This window comes from Mya arenaria, chromosome 4 (genome assembly GCF_026914265.1).
Source record: "Mya arenaria isolate MELC-2E11 chromosome 4, ASM2691426v1".
Classification (NCBI taxonomy): Eukaryota; Metazoa; Mollusca; class Bivalvia; order Myida; family Myidae; genus Mya; species Mya arenaria.
Genome location: NC_069125.1, coordinates 66,020,313 through 66,038,167, shown reverse-complemented (window position 1 = coordinate 66,038,167; position 17,855 = coordinate 66,020,313). Strand labels below are relative to the sequence as shown.

Here is a 17,855-nt window from a genome sequence, read left to right as displayed (position 1 = left end):
ATATGTCGCATCGTGTCGCTGAAAAAGCAAAGTTTTGTTAAAATCAACTAGCAACTACGGGGAAAAACTATTTTCGACCTCTTCGTGACTTCTAAAAGTTCATTTGGTAATATCGAACACTATACATGTTTTTCATTCGTATGAGAAGGTTCATATAAAGAATAGACACTGCGTCTAAGATTTAACATAAACATTTTTATGTACTAATAGAGAGGTAAATGATATGTTCATGGCGCTAATGTTCTGAACATAAACATCTACCATGATAAATTAACCTGATTAAATTTTGAAGTACCTTCACTGAATTCTTTGGGTTCGGCTTCTTATACAACGAGGTCAAAGCCAATAATCTTATTACCTTGGCCACTCAAAAAATGATTTTTTTTTTAAATGTCCAATGTCTTGCTAGCACGACCTTTATTTTCTTAATGTCAAAATGCACTAACTACCCTATTTGTGGCAACTCTTTCATTTGCTTGTATTTTGGAAGTGTCATTGAATTACATAGTCTTTGAGAATATGAAATAACTAATTTGTTTGTACAAAATCAGCAAGATCGCTGAAATAACACCCCAAAATCTTTTTACCTTGAAATGTAAGTTACATTTTAACATTATTTTTTATTTAAAAATCAAAACATTTTAACATTATTTTTTGTCATATATATGCACGAGATCAACCATTATTTATACACGCGAAAGAAGAAATTATGATCGTTATAAATACAAAAAACCCTGAACGTATGTCATTGATTTTTGGATGACATATTATAATTTTTCAGTACTTTGCGACCATGAAATTCCAAACAAAACCACCGACAATAGACTAAATCGTCGAATATTTTCCTTATATCGCACGCCTGTGAAATACGACGAAAAAGACGTTTCGCTATTTATGCAAGTGACTAATGAACTAGAATCTGATAACAAACGCGCGTGATATTCAAATAATTAAGGGAAATGGACAATTAATGACATAAGGCAAAATTCTGATTTTAGTTTTTTTCTACTCACAAGAAATATCAAACTTTAAAAATAGCATCACTCGAAATGGTTTCGTTTGTATTTTCTTAACAATTTATTAACAATGAAATAATGTACAGACTTTTGTGAAAGTATCAATGAAATTCAAATTCATTATAACGACCTATGCGTCTTCACAAAACATGAACACAAAGAGTTTGCACAAACTCATAAAAGCGCAATGGTTCCTTACATGGGTCCAAGAGTTATAAATATTTAGCAGTCCACAATTTCTAATCATCATATATGTTATAATCTATGTCCCATGTTTCATGAATTTTCTTGCAGACCTTCCGAGTAAGGCATTAATTCACAATACCATACATGAATGATCAACCCTTCAGTGGTTTCTGAGTTATTCCTCAGACAAGCTTTGTTTGAAAAACAATCCTATCAAAAGCGACCAAGTTTCAAAATTCCTTTGCTGCACGTAACTTCACATTGCTATCAATTAATGTTCAGAGCTTCATTCAGTTCCTTCCAGAAGTGTTCCAGTCGTGTATCTCACAAATTTTATTCAAGAAATTCAAAGAACAAGGGGAGATAAATGTGTTACAGTTAGACCAAGAGTTATATTTGTTGCCTTGATTGTCAACTTTAAAACCTTTGGAGGGGAGATAACTTTAGACAAAGGGAGAGGGTGAGAATACTGATAAAAACAACATAATGTTTCTCCCTTTCATGAAAAGGAGACACATAATGATTTGGTGACCAAGACAGACACAACGGAGATTGTTATCTTATTTTACTATGTAAAAATACTTCACAATATAAAAAACAATATGAAAATGCAGTCAGTATAATGGCATCAATGAAGACGAAAACATGCAGATTATACAAGTATAAATTAACACATTATGCATAGTGTAACAGTTGTAAAGTGCATATACATGTTTATAGAAATCATTGTAATTGTATGAACTTCAAAATAAGAAGCATGTCATTGTATAGCTAGGCAAAGTGATCTAACATAAAACAGAAAAAAATATCAGACTCAATAAACGAGTACTCTATCATATATGAAATCTGATAGCTTATAGAATCAGTCTGGAGTTAGCCACCAGAGTGGACACCATTACTAATGTCCATTTCCAAAGGCCATGATATTGTTCCCATGGTGGAGGGTGCAACTCTAACAATCTTCCTATTTTAATAAGATGTTATTAAAATAGAGACTGATAAAGATACTTATAAAGGCCACGTTATAATGGAATGAGAATGATAAATAATGCCCCTTTAATCAGCCCGTATATAGCCAGGTGCAGACAAGGGAAACTTCATAAACAAATATATACCACAAATTTAATATCATCAGAATATATCATCACAAGCAAAAGCAATCATATTTGTCCTGTTTATAATGAATCTGTTACTGAAATGCTTATAACTCTTTCCCCAAAAAACAAAGTACCTAATGCCTCGGGCAACATGTACACCAAGTTCCATTTAAATATCATGAACATTATTATTAATACTTTCATTTTAGTAAAGTTTAATGCTTTTGCACTATGACAACCTATAACATAGACGATGAAGACATCAAGGCTATCACAATAACCCAACTTGTGTTTTCTTAGAAAACAGACAAGATTGAAAATAAATATTAAAGCTGAAATTGAAAATGTGAGTTTTAATTATTTACAATCAACTGAGTAATCATCCTTTTTAGTTTTTTTTCTTGCTATACATTTAACATGCAACAAAGCTACACCATATACCATAAATTATGTACTTTGGCTAAACAACCAGAAAGTTATTAAATAAAAATTACAGCATTCAAATAAATAAAGAAAAAGAATACCTAGTTAAAAGAAATCAAAGAAAGTTTACAAAGAAAGGATTGGGACTATGCATAACAAGAAACATCTCAGGTTTATAATATTATCCTTACCTCGGCCATCTTATTGTAGTATGATTCAATCAATTTTTCATATCCTTTATTCTTGGTTGTAAATTGTAATGATTACTGGAAATATTGCTCTAGGCTTTCTTAGATTTAACTGTTTAATTCTTAGTTGTATTTCTGACACTTCTGCTACATATATTTTTTTTAAAAACATGAGCTTTCACTATTTGGATCTATGTTTGGTAATTAGATAGCCCTATGGTCTGTATGATCATCTTAGTTTAATGATTATGAGGAACTCATGAACACTAGTCAAAAATTGTCATCAAAATAAATTCACAAGAATTGCTTGCTTTATTCCAAATTCCAACATTTTAACACTATATATCAAAGTTGCAAAACTACAACAGTGATATCTTTGAAATGAGTCAGAATACATGTACTTTAAAATATTTACAAAATGTTCAAACACTTCCAACAGCTCTCTCAATCACTTCTTTATATTTTGAAATAAGAAAGATTTATGAATTTATGTGAAAACAAATGATCTGTTTATGTTTGCTTAGTATTAAATTAAAGTTTCTGATTGTTGGCCGCCTTAAAACAATAAATGTTTTCAATCTTTTACTTTTTGACAATCTGGACTTGTTTAAAAACTATTTTTTCCAAAGGAATTTTAAGAATAAAGACATTATTGCACATACAAAATGTCATGGTGACACAATGTATCACATACCTGACCTAACACAGAAACCTGGGGTATTTCTAGTTCTATTATTTCCTTTATAATCACAGTAATCAAATCTTCTATCTTACCGTTTCTATGATTTAAACATACAAATGAGCATTGATTTACTAACCAGTCCTCTCAGATCATCTTGAAAAAAGGGGTTAATCCAAAATTATCACAACAGTTTTGGTGTTAGCATAATTACAACAAAGCAGGTAAACAATAGAATGGCACACAATGATTTGCATCTAGGCAAGACGTTATCAACATATTTGAGGTAAAATAAAAGGTTAGTATAAACAAATTTCCAAAATGAATTGTAACAGAAAAGTAACAAATGCCACCAGCTGGCCAATGCAGACAGACGGATAACCACTTGCAAGATAAATGGTGTCTTGTGGACAAGGAAAAAAAAACCTGTTGACTTTATACTGGAACATCGTCAGAAAAATATTAATAACAGTAAACAGTAACTACACTTTTAAAAATCATGATCAGCAAATATGAAAATCTCTTCAACAGTGTTTTGAGCAAGAGTTCCTGTCTAATGCTGCTTAAAACATCACCTGGATCACATCAAAAATAACAACAACATCAACTTTCCTGCCTAACAACCTTGAGATAATAGACTTGAAGTAAACTCTATTACAGAGGTTTTAATTGGTTCGAAATAATTCAGATGAAATGTAAATGATTTTAATGTAAACCTAACTGCAAACAAGTTCCCAATAACCATTGTTTTCATGAAATTTAAAATCACCTTTTAATCTTACTGTTATTCCTCTGTGCGAAAAAGTGCAAACTAAAATATCATAATTAAGGGACAAATTACAGAATTAGTTTAGAGATATATGTCCTTTTGAAATCATCTTCATTAAAACATGTGGTAAAACTATCGTGGTATTCAAGTATCATTATTATATAACACCAAAAAAAATGTGTAAAACCTATAAAAATGTAAATTCAAAAAAGGAAAAATTTAAGAATTGTATTGAGATGAACTAATGATGCAATTGTTAACATGAGCGCCGTGGTGAAAATGCCAAATGCTTGCCTGTTTTTTTGTTGTTGAATACGCCACTTAGTATATGTAATATATCACTGAATAACATACATTATTAATGAAATAAGTGCATGTCAAAAACAGGTGCTATAACTTATATTGAGGATCATATGGAGTTAGCTAACTGTCTTGCAGCCATGAATACTAAGATGAAGTGTTATGTCCCTTAGCATAATTAAATTTTTGAGATATGATCAACAGCCCCGACATGCTGAAAAACTCAACCCAACTTTTTAAGTCAATCAGCAGACATAATTTCTTTTTAGGATATTTACAAGCGAGCATACCCCTGAACAAACAATTCTCTTCTATATGGTGGAGTAAGAGTTGTATGAGTAAGTTATCAACTACACAAATGCATTGTCAGATCTATAAAAGAATCATTTGCATTAACCAATTCATTAGCATTTAATGTGTCTTATCATTTCACAATGAATACACAACCTCTATAGATGATTCACATAATAAAATTGTATGTAAGAGTACATTATTTTTCATAACCGAGTAAGCTACATGTACATCGAGTAATTTTACAAGAAAATGCCATTGTTAAAGAAATAATGTTATCTGCTTAATCACCCCTCTTTGTCCATCTCACTTTGTCCATCTCACTGAGTCATGGATTCTGGTTATTCTCTCTTTCCGACACTCATCAAAGCATATCTCTTCTAGAACTAATCTGGTTCACAATACATAGATCCAGTCAGGTAGACTGGTTTACAACACAGAGAACTAGTCTGGTTAACTGGCTTATGATAGACTGGTACAATACAGAGAACCAGTCTGGTAGACTGGTACATAGTAGATTGTTACATAACACAGAGAACCAGTCTGGTAGATAAGAACATGGTTAACTGGTACATAACACAAAGAACCATTCTGGTAGACTGGTACAAAACAGAGACGCAGTCTGGTAGACTGGTACATGGTAGACTGGAACATAACACAGAGAACCAGTCTGGCAGATTAGTACATGGTTGACTGGTACATAACACAGAGAACCGTTCTGGTAGACTGGTACATAACACAGCAGATGTGACATCTGTCCAGCAGGTGTATAAATATCAGGAGAGGATCACAGTGGCCAATGCTGGGGTCACTAACATATGTTAGGCATGATCCCCCCAGGCAGTATATGGCTTGGTGGACACACATTCCAGACCCTTGTATAACCAGCATACAGTTGAAATTGTCCTCTTACATATTGCTGTTGTGCCTCTACACATGCAGTGGACGTCATACATACACAGGTCTGTCTGCTCCATTTGGAAGGTTCCATACACAGTCAAACTGTAGAAAACAAAACATTATGATGACAATATGGTTTAACAGAAAGCACACCTTATTAAAAAGTTTTCTAAAACAAAATGTATCAGAATGTCTACAATTAACATGTACTTTCAAAGACATTGCAGAAGCACTATTGCAGAAGCATTACTTTGGAATGAAAGAATTCCACTTAAACTTTTAAAGCCTTTTATTTTACTACTCCTGAGCATAAAGCTGCATAACAATTGTACACAACAGGTGCTAGTATAGACTATGTCTTACATCTTGAAAGCTGTCATTTGAATGTGTAGAGCCAGGTGCAAAACTGTAGCTGGTGCCAGTCATGGGGAAGAAATCTTGTCCCACCAGCTGCCGGGGACTTATCTGGAGTGTATATAATACATGTTTATACATCATAGCTATTAAGAAATTGGATACCAATTTGTATAATGTCATTTGCATTAAGTTGCTGATATAATTATCTGCTATAAACACCTACTCCCGTAAAGATTAAAATCTACCTAGAGGAGGACTAAACTGTTCTTAATCCTACTCTAATATCACTTTGCCGAAATAAGCTAGGTTATATGGGAAATATAAGTTATTGTAGGTGGGGGACTTGAGATATTGGGGGAATATAATTTATGTTTTATTAATCAATGACTTTCTCATAGAATTTATATTCTGTCCCAAATAAAGAATATAAATTAAACAAGTATGTTTCTGAATAGCGTCCACAATTTCATGGAGGTTTTGAAGACCCATACCTTTCTCTCTATGACATCAGTGAAGTTTAGGCGGCTAAAGAGGGTCATATTCTGCAAGGAATACAGGTCAACCAGTCTCTTTGCAGGGCTCTTCATCAGCAACTGTAGGAGGGGAATAATTACACCAATATACAGGCTAGTTTAGTTAATGCTAGTACAGTACAAGGGGTGGAAAAAAAAGATCCTATCTGCTTCTTGGTTTAATGTCACTACGATATATTTTACGACAGACAAGGCCCAGTTTAATAGCTCACCAAGATCTCATGTGAGCTATTAGTTAGAAACACATCCGCAGCAGAGCAGACAACCCAATTATAAATCATACACAGCTTGCCTACAAAGCCAATAATTAGCATTATAAAGTTGTACTTTACTGATACACTCTGCCTTGTGACACCTGATCACTTTCAGCAAAGCAGGGCAGAACCAAAGTACTTGAAAAGGGAATCTTCTATCAATTTATGCCCGGTCATGAATAAAGACACCCATGTATCATATACCTTAGTTACAATGTTCTGTGCATAAGGATATTTGCCTTACACAATCTTGGTTGTGTACTAGAACAATAGATCTGAAATCCTACAGTTCAAACTTTTCTTTAATATCCTCATTTTTGAGATATTGGAGATCAAACATATCCTTAATGACCTGATGCAGAGAAAAATGATAGGAAAAAATGGACTTTTTGTTTCCGAACCGGGATATAAATTGACAAAAGTTTCAAGATTGGGAAATAATGAAGGTCAATCCCTTTGTTTCCCAATCTGGCGTTTTCTCAACTGATGATTAAAGATAAAGAAGCTTTGTACTCTAAGAAGAAATATTGGAGATAAACAAAAAGCTGAGTAAATGACCACAGTAGCTACCTTGTTGACAATATCCTGAGCTGCATCTGAGACAATGTCGGGACATAAGTAATCACAGTCTATCACACGCTGGGCCATCTCAATATGGTCCGCGGCACCATCAACAGGGTACTAGAAAAAATGTAGAATTTTTGGAATATGCTTATTAAAACAAATATATATAAACAGTCTACAATCAACAAAATACTGGAATAATGTTCACTTTATCTTTTGGTACATACTGCACAACTGACCAAACCTTCAGTGTTTAATTATAAAGAAAGTAAGAAACTGCCTTAGCCTTATTGCCTTTTTCTGCTTTTACAAATTTATTCCAAGGCGCTTGATCTCAGGTTCCTAATTCCCTGACTATTCCCTGAGATTTGCCCAATTCCCAAATTTCTCTGACAGAATTCAAAACTTCCTGACTTTTCCCTGACCCTTGGAACCCTGTTTGAGTTTTATTATTCTTATCTAATAATAATGGTAGCTAAAAATATACATATAACATGATAGACAAACCTGAACTTGGATGTTTTGTCCTTACAATAAAGATCTTATCCAAACAAGCAATAAACACTACAAAGGAGCTGACCTTTCCAACAAGCATGGCATACACCAGGATTCCAAGTGACCACCAGTCTGCAGTGTGTCCGTATGGGTAAACTGCTAATACTTCTGGTGCTAAAACAAACATGTTCAATTCTGCTCAGGTTTTGTATTAAAATCTCATTCTAGTTTTACTAAAAAGACGGTCTGCAGCTGGAATATATCACTTCATATTTGTTTCCAATGAAGAAATCAGTACTGGTGTCCTTTTTAAGAACCCAATGGTCTCAATAAAATACCAATATTTAATCATCCTAAAATGATTTCAAAACAGGAAAAGTATTTTGAAAATCATTTATTAGCAATTATATTACAATTCACTGAGTAAGTATTACATTTACAATGTGGCTATCCAATCCGATAATGGTGTTAAGTATTGGATATGATTTATCAAGGCACAGAAAGGGCAACTTGCCCATGTACTGCAGTGTAGGAGCAGAGAGGGCAACTTACCCACGTACTGCAGTGTAAGAGCAGAGAGGGCAACTAACCCACATACTGCAGTGTAGGAGCAGAGAGGGCAACTTGCCCACGTACTGCAGTGTAGGAGCAGAGAGGGCAACTTGTCCACGTACTGCAGTGTAGGAGCAGAGAGGGCAACTTGCCCACATACTGCAGTGTAGGAGCAGAGAGGGCAACTTGCCCACGTACTGCAGTGTAGGAGCAGAGAGGGCAACTTCCCCACGTACTGCAGTGTAGGAGCAGAAAGGGTCACTTGCCCACGTACTGCAGTGTAGGAGCAGAGGGCAACTTGCCCACGTACTGCAGTGTAGGAGCAGAGAGGGCAACTTGCCCACGTACTGCAGTGTAGGAGCAGAGAGGGCAACTTGCTCACGTACTGCAGTGTAGGAGCAGAGGGGGCAACTGACCCACGTACTGCTGCAGTGTAGGAGCAGAGAGGGCAACTGACCCAGGTACTGCAGTGTAGGAGCAGAGAGAGCAACTTGCCCATGTACTGCAGTGTAGGAGCAGAGAGGGCAACGTACCCACGTACTGCAGTGTAGGAGCAGAGAGGGCAACGTACCCACGTACTGCTGCAGTGTAGGAGCAGAGAGGGCATCTGACCCATGTATTGCAGTGTAGGAGCAGAGAGGGCAACTAACCCATGTACTGCAGTGTAGGAGAAAGGGTAACTTACCCATGTACTGCAGTGTTCCACAGACTGTCCGTGTCTTTTCACCTCGAGCAAGCCATTTTGCAAGGCCAAAGTCTGTCAACTGTAGATGGCCTTAAGAAAAACATAAATAAAAATTGCCACCTCTGATGATGTTTTTTATAAAAATTATGGTATATATTTGAAAACTTATTATGGTTAAAAAAATAAATATGTTTTTGTTCAATAGCATATCAACATGATTATTTCATCAACAAAATCTTTAAAAAATGCCAGAAAATGTTAACTATCAAGAGTCTCACTTTAATTTGATTTGAGAGGGATTAAATGAAGATTTAATTTTTACAACCAAAACAAAACCAGACAAATATGAATCATGAAGCTCATACCTTCTGCATCAAACAGGAGATTCTCCATCTGCAAAAGAGCTATAACATTACCAAATGACAAAATACAGTATATCAATAAACAAGAGTGTCACCAGGTGAAGTGGAAAAAAAGGCAATTCAAGTCTTATAAATCGTGAGTATTGCACTATTGGTAAAATATTGACTGGAGGTGATAACTCAAGCAATAAAATCGTTGTCTCATTCGTTATCAAAAAAGGTTTGTGAAACTATGTCCATGAACATTATTATCAAGTTCTATAAAGATTTGGATAAGAGCTGTTGAAGATTCAAATTCTATATCTTACTCATACAAATAGATTTGAATAAAGACACAGAAAACGATGTTTGGTCAAATTTTGACAATTGAAGAGTCATGAATAATGACTGGTGCAATGTTACTAGATATCATAAATTGTCCATGACATTATTGCTGTAACTATTATAATCAAGTGTGAAGGTGCAGACTTTCTGGTGGTGCCCATGATAGTGGTGACACATATAATTCCCTACTGAAAATATAAAACTATCATCTGCTTAAAACAGACTTTCATACTGGTAATGGTTATAAACCGTTCCAGTACCAGTCAGGCTTAGTCTTTGTTCTGTGTTACCTGGGATTCAGGGGTTCTTTTAAAGGATGTTTGTAAATATATAACTCACCTAAAATGAGCTAAAACTTTCTAAATTGAGTGCTTGCAAGTACAAAAACTTCAAAAGGTGAAAGGTTGGAAAATTTGGTTATCAAAACCTGGTGGCAATGTTACATTTATACATTTTCTATAATCTCTAAAAAAATCATTGTCTAAATACAATTTTGTGGAGTTGGCATGTTTCAAATCATTTCATACATGGTCAGAATTGTTGAACATTAATGATAATGGAAACATTTTTTGTTTTCGAGATAATTGATCTTACACGGCGAAAAAGTAACAAAGGTAATAGCAGAAAGTTCTAACTTCCACTTGCAAATTCTTAACAGAGTATTGACTGTTTGCCAACTAGTAGTGCACCAGTGTGACAGGTTTCATCTTTACAGTCCTGTATTAAACTTCATCCCTATAACAGCATTTATATTCAACAGAAATTCTATCACCAATCCAAGATTCAAATTACCTTCATGTCTCTGTAAATAACCCCCGACTTATGAAGATAATCTGAAATACAGAAGTAAATCAAATACAGCTGTTCACTGACAATGTTTTGTTACAAGTTGTTGCAAGCAAAAGTTACTAACAAAATATTTTTTAACAATTAAGGTTAAATGTAAATCAAAGCAAATGCTATTAAACGTTTTGAATAATGACAATAATACATCTATCAGTTTTTACTGTTAATATCAATTTGAGTCACCTTATTTGAATTTTTTAACCATAATTCTTTTTTCTCAATAAAAGACCTACTGGTAATAAAGCCTCAATACTTAATACAAGCTGATAATGTATTAAAATATACATATATATAAACGACCAATAGCACAGCAAGCAGATGCAAACATTCATCTGTTGTTGTGGTTATTCAGTCAGTAAGGGACATAACTTGACTATTACTATAGCATGAGTTATGGGTTTCATATACATAAGCATATTCTCAGTGGTAACATGTGAATATGTTAAACGTTTCCTTCTAACTTATTAGCAAGTTTTTGCACAACAACATCAATGCAAATGAAAAAACAACAACAACGCCAGGGCTTATACCTCTATATTGTTTTTTCATAAAACAGACAAGCTTCAAATTAGAACATAACTTACCTAGTGACATTGCCATTTCTGCAACATAGAGTTTCACTAATTTCTCTGGGAAAAAACCATGAAACGTCCACAGAGTGAACATGTCTCCGTATGGTACATAGTCCAGGACTGGAAGTAGATAATTTGTACATGTTTTTGTTTGTTTTATAATGTAGTTTAAAACATAAGAACTAAACTGTACATTTTGTACATAATAAAAGCAGAATATGGCATGATGCAAATATTTGCAAACACCTATGCCACACACATAAATGTGCCATGGAAGCATTGGTAAGTTTAAAAATGGTATGTGAAGATTATCCATTTTGCATTACACTGTATGAAACTTACCTATGTAAAGATGTTTACGTGATTGCCAGTACTCATGACACTTGACGATAAATGGATGATCTCCCAAAATTGACTGAAAAAAGAAGAATTAAAGCTATATTGACTAAACTTCAAATGGGACCAGAAATGTGCATTGACAATTTATGAAAAGAATGCAAAAGCTGTGATGGAGGAAATAAAGATAATGATAGATTGATTGATTGATTAAAGTAAGAATTTCATTGAATCATTACATAAAATCTGGAATGAAAAACATTTGTAGAAAATAAAATGCACTTTTATGTACAAACATGTATTGTATGTTTATAATTCTGTTATATAGCCTTTGGCTCAATCATTCATATAAAGCATATATAATCTTGCAGCTGCAGTACGTGCTATGCCACAGACCCGTAAGTCTATTGTTGGCAAAACAGATTCTGATTCTTGTTATATCAGTAACATGTGTGTATTTTTCAACTACATAGTAATTCTTAGTTAGTTTAAATAATTAGCTATTAGAGAAACATTTTTCCATCCAGTTTTGCGTATACTAGTCTTTAAGCCGTTGAACATATCAATATAAAAATAGCTTTTGATTACCAACATTTTGTTGTTCCCATATAATTCTAAACCCATTGGTATACACATATTTTTTTATGCTTGACATCCAAGATTCAAAGACCATTTTATGATAGTACATAAGCATTCCAGTTTCATAAGATTACCTTTGACAGTTTTTGAGTTATGGCCACGGTTAAGGTTTTTCATGAAGCTGTAGCCGACTATACTAAGGCTTTGACATTTCCTTGACTCTTTGAAAAACTGACAAACCAAAAATATACTGTAAGTACACACAAGGGGTACATGTATAATTGTCCAGTGGATAAGTAAATGTATATGTGAACATGCATTTGTTTACATGTGTATGTTTAAATAAATTATACTGGTAACCTGTATGGCAGCCTCGTCTTTACACTGCTGTATGGCACTCTCCACGATAATCTGCTTCTTGTCCAACACCTTACAACACATACAAAAGCATCTCAGTAACATTAGCACACAGTATAAGTGAAACATAATAAATGTTGTAAACTTTCAAACTGACATGGTGGGATCTCACTAACTGTACAAGGTCACATCATATTGTGAATCATAATTCATCTCTGTAATATTACTGTGCAGTTTACTGATAAGAGACAAGTAACATTTTATATTAATTTCTTTACATTTTATATTAATTTCTTTACAACTTACATGTGAAACAGTTTCAAGTCTCTCCTGGTATTCAGTTCAAATTTATTTGCAAACAATGATTAAGATGTTAGAAAAAGAAAGTGATTATCTTTAGATTTAACAGGTAAGAGTTTTTTTTAAGATACCAGTACAATACTTTGAAATCAATTGTTACTTCTTAAGAAAACATTGTATCCAGAACATAAACAAATTTAAGAGTTGCTTCCATACTTTTACAATAATATTTTCTAGTCATTATTTGCACAGAAGTAATTAAAATTGAAATATAACAAATGCATTGTAAATGTCTGTTGACCTTCATTGCATAGTACAGTTTGTCATCTTCTTTGCGAACCTTCACCACATTTCCATATGCACCTTTGGCTATCACGTCAACAATCTGAAACAGAGCAAACAACTCCTTTACCAAATAGATCTAGGCTGCTAAAGCAGCTTGAAAATGCCTGTATTTATCTTCAAAGTCAGACAATGACAGACATACACATAATAGAAATATGTGTCAACAGACTGCACAAATTGCTGTGTGCACCTGTCGGGGTTTGAACCCACGACCTCTTGCTCTACAAGCGGACACTCTAACGCGTCACTATAAACCTAGCTCCAAAGCGAGACAGTATAAGTTATGCTATATACATACAGAATATATAATTGGTTACACATGGCCCAAGAATTCATTATTTTCTCTTCGGCATGCCTTTAATGATAAATTATATGAGAAACAAAAAGAGTCAATACAAAATTTATGTTATGAATTGATAGTTAACTTACATCAAAGTCTGTGTCTTGACTCTTCACAGGAAAGTCGGGAAGAAACAATGCCTCAACCAGGGGCACTGCCAGCTGGGGCTGGTTTTTCTTCTTTTTGGCTACTTCATTGGCATCCATCTTGTCTATAGCATTTGTTGACTTTCCACGGAAAAGGCGCCAAGTACTGCCAGACTTTCCTTTGGAACTCGAAAAATCAACATTTGCATCTAGGACCTAAAGTAAAAAAAATATCATTAACAGAATATCTATATTTTTACTATTAGTTTGGACTTTTGCAATCAAAACATCTATCATTGGGACACAAACATTTTATCTTTCTAGATTAAGCCATTCAGGACTATTTGAGTTTTATTGTTTGATTCCCAGTCAAAACGCAACCCCAAACCTTCTTGTACAGGAGGAAATGCTCTAATGACAGTAATTTGGACTTACTGGCGGTTCAAGAAAACCTAAATAGGATTAAACAGTTTGGGCAGAACTGGCTCGAGCATAGGTGAAGTCATCACAAAGAAGCAAGCATCCATCATAACAACATATGTTATCCATGATGAAGAACTGCAGGTAGTTAAATGAGGCAGATATCTTGGGAGTACATATCAATTGAAAAGCTCTCCTGGAATACTCATATCTCTGTGACAGCAATTTATTTGCCTAAGCTTACTGCGCAGGAACTTCATGACTTTCCTGCATATTAATGAGACCCAGTACTACCAGACTCTTGTCAGGCCCTTGTGAAATATGAAGTTCCTGTTCGGAAACCCCACACTGGGACCAATTTCACATTAATTGTAGCTTGTACAAGTCGAGCATCCAGCCCCAAGCTTCCTGAAGTTAAGTCATCATCAGCACCAGAGGAAACACAACTAAGTGCCTGCTGCCTTTCTTCCATGCTGATGTATACCAGCCAGGTTTTTTCAACTATGCCATCAGACCTCTTAAACCAGCAAGCCACTACCGACTGTGTTGAGGCCTTAAAAATGTAACGGTCTGCTGAAGGCGGCGGATTAATGTAACGCTCCGCTGTAGGCGGCAGATATGTGTTCATAGTATAACATTCTGTTATAGATGGAAGTATCTTAATAGTATGTATGTTAACTTGGTTGGTAATATGCAAATTAGCAAAGCCTGGGTTCTGTGTGGATTGAAAATTTACTGTATATAAAGACCAGCAGAACCCTTCAGAGTCGAGCATGCTTTTCCCTGTAGGAATCTGTTAGCTTGTTTGGTCTCGCACGTTACAAGATCTTCAGAAGCATTGCCATTAACAGCAGGATATGAATTTTATGTTTTAAACCACATTGGACGTATGCTTCCACATAGCTACTTTTAAGCTCGTTTCTGTGAAGATGGGCCAGAGTGAGGTTTTTACACGATTTGAAAAAGAAAAGTTTGTCAAGCAAATGTTCATCATTCATGAAAGATTACCCTCACCTGAGTATCAGGGACAGACTGCGTCTTCCGTATTGGTGACTTTTGATTAGTGTTGCCCATTTTATATTATATTTTAAATCATTTACATAACAAAGCAAACAAATGTCTTAAAACGGAAAAATAACAAAAAAATATTCATTGTTGACTTTTTCGGTAAGTGTTATATGGGAAACGAAATCGAGTATTTAGGGGAGTCTATTTTGGAAAACTGTAAACCGTTCTAATTACCGTAAATTGTTCTCGTGTTGTGTATGGCGGGTGTTTTGAATGGTGAAATTGAAAACAAACATGAACTTCTTGTAAATTCTCATGATTTAGATTATTGTTTAAAAGAAAACACATTGGAAACAAATAATATAATATGAATTCAGGTACATTTTCAATAAAACACGTATTCACGTTTACATGCTTTACGTTATGATTGATAAAAATCGCCCCCAATAAAAAAACAAAAGCAACAACGACAAAATTCAGGGTATTGTGCGTTTCTTTTTTTAACAAATATATGTTCCTGGTAGAATGGAAGCAAGTTTTGAGCATTCTTAACTCAATATAGACATATTTATGAATTCGTTTGTTATTTGGGATCCAGTTTTTATAAGCAATCATTTTAAATATATGTAGGTTATATGGGATTCAGTTTTCATAAGTTACCCAAATAATAGGCATATACATTAAAATACGTTGGTTATATGGGATTCAGTTTTCATAAGTAATCAAATAATAGGCATATACATTAAACTACGTTGGTTATATGGGATTCAGTTTTCATAAGTAATCAAATAATAGGCATATACATTAAAATACGTTGGTTATATGGGATTCAATTTTCATAAGTAATCAAATAATAGGCATATATACATTAAAATACGTTGGTTATATGGGATTCAGTTTTCATAAGTAATCAAATAATAGGCATATATACATTAAAATACGTTGGTTATATGGGATTCAGTTTTCATAAGTAATCATATAATAGGCATATACATTAAAATACGTTGGTTATATGGGATTCAGTTTTCATAAGTAATCAAATAATAGGCATATATACATTAAAATACGTTGGTTATATGGGATTCAGTTTTCATAAGTAATCAAATAATAGGCATATATACATTAAAATACGTTGGTTATATGGGATTCAGTTTTCATAAGTAATCAAATAATAGGCATATATACATTAAAATACGTTGGTTATATGGGATTCAGTTTTCATAAGTAATCAAATAATCGGCATATATACATTAAAATACGTTGGTTATATGGGATTCAGTTTTCATAAGTAATCAAATAATAGGCATATATACATTAAAATACGTTGGTTATATGGGATTCAGTTTTCATAAGTAATCAAATAATAGGCATATATACATTAAAATACGTTGGGTATATGGGATTCAGTTTTCATCGTACTGTCGTGTTATTATCATCGTACTGTCGTGTTATCATCATCGTACTGTCTCGTTATTATCAACGTACTGTCGCGTTATTATCACCGTACTGTCGTGCTATCATCACCATACTGTCGTGTTATTATCATCGTACTGTCTCGTTATTATCACCGTACTGTCGTGCTATCATCACCGTACTGTCGTGTTATTATCATCGTACTGTCGTGTTATCATAACTTACTGTCGTGTTATCATCATCGTACTGTCGCGTTATTATCACCGTACTGTCGTGCTATCATCACCGTACTGTCGTGCTATCATCACCGTACTGTCGTGTAATTATCACCGTACTGTCGTGCTATTATCACCGTACTGTCATGTTATTATCATCGTACCGTCGTGCTATTTTCACCGTACTGTCGTGTTATTATCACCGTACTGTCGTGCTATCATCACTGTACTGTCGTGCTATTATCACCGTACTGTCGTGTTATTATCACCGTACTGTCGTGCTATCATCACCGTACTGTCGTGTTATTATCATCGTACTGTCGTGTTATCATAACGTACTGTCGTGCTATTATCAACGTACTGTCGTGTTATTATCACCGTACTGTCGTGCTATCATCACCGTACTATCGTGTTATTATCACCGTACTGTCGTGCTATTATCACCGTACTGTCGTGTTATTATCATCGTACTGTCGTGTTATTATCATCGTACTGTCGCGTTATCATCATCGTACTGTCGTGCTATCATCACCGTACTGTCGTGTTATTATCATCGTACTGTCGTGTTATCATAACGTACTGTCGTGCTATTATCACCGTACTGTCGTGTTATTATCACCGTACTGTCGTGCTATCATCACCTTACTGTCGTGTTATTATCATCGTACTGTTGTGTTATCATAACGTACTGTCGCGTTATCATCATCGTACTGTTGTGTTATTATCACCGTAATGCCGTGCTATCATCACCGTACTGTCGTGTTATTATCATCGTACTGTCGTGTTATCATAACGTACTGTCGCGTTATCATCATCGTACTGTTGTGTTAATATCGCTATGATTTTGTAAGCCTAGTACATTGTGTCAACAATGTTCGTCATATTTATAGAAACCAATTTGTCCCAAATTGGGAATGAAATGCATCCAGCAAAATACATATGGTGGGACGTGATAGGGGTGTTTGCCGAACCCATCCCTCCCCAAAGTGGTAGTTATAACTGTATTTGATTCTGATTTGAGTCGTGCAATCCGTCTGAATAATTCGTGCCGGCACCTCTATCC

At 34.5% G+C, this 17,855-nt stretch overlaps 1 protein-coding gene across 5 annotated transcripts in view; it reads right to left on the bottom strand.

Moving 5' to 3' along the window:
• Nucleotides 1–4,450: 4,450 nt before the first annotated feature.
• Nucleotides 4,451–17,855, bottom strand: part of LOC128231436 (ribosomal protein S6 kinase-related protein-like) — a 17,440-nt gene continuing 4,035 nt past the window's right edge. For 2 of the 5 annotated variants that reach the window (XM_052944257.1, XM_052944258.1), the window contains exons 2-15: nt 15,171–15,276; nt 13,740–13,952; nt 13,267–13,350; nt 12,669–12,737; nt 11,736–11,808; nt 11,406–11,513; nt 10,768–10,808; nt 9,655–9,682; nt 9,290–9,379; nt 8,138–8,226; nt 7,564–7,674; nt 6,698–6,799; nt 6,213–6,314; nt 4,451–5,951 (exon numbers count right to left, since the gene is read on the bottom strand). In XM_052944257.1, the coding sequence (XP_052800217.1) occupies nt 5,898–5,951; nt 6,213–6,314; nt 6,698–6,799; nt 7,564–7,674; nt 8,138–8,226; nt 9,290–9,379; nt 9,655–9,682; nt 10,768–10,808; nt 11,406–11,513; nt 11,736–11,808; nt 12,669–12,737; nt 13,267–13,350; nt 13,740–13,952; nt 15,171–15,230 (1,224 nt within the window). In that variant the 5' untranslated portion in view covers nt 15,231–15,276 and the 3' untranslated portion in view covers nt 4,451–5,897. Of the gene's footprint in view, nt 5,952–6,212; nt 6,315–6,697; nt 6,800–7,563; nt 7,675–8,137; nt 8,227–9,289; nt 9,380–9,654; nt 9,683–10,767; nt 10,809–11,405; nt 11,514–11,735; nt 11,809–12,668; nt 12,738–13,266; nt 13,351–13,739; nt 13,953–15,170; nt 15,277–15,398; nt 16,347–17,855 lie in introns of those variants that run through there. The other 3 variants (XM_052944259.1, XM_052944256.1, XM_052944260.1) reach the window with 3 other exon arrangements.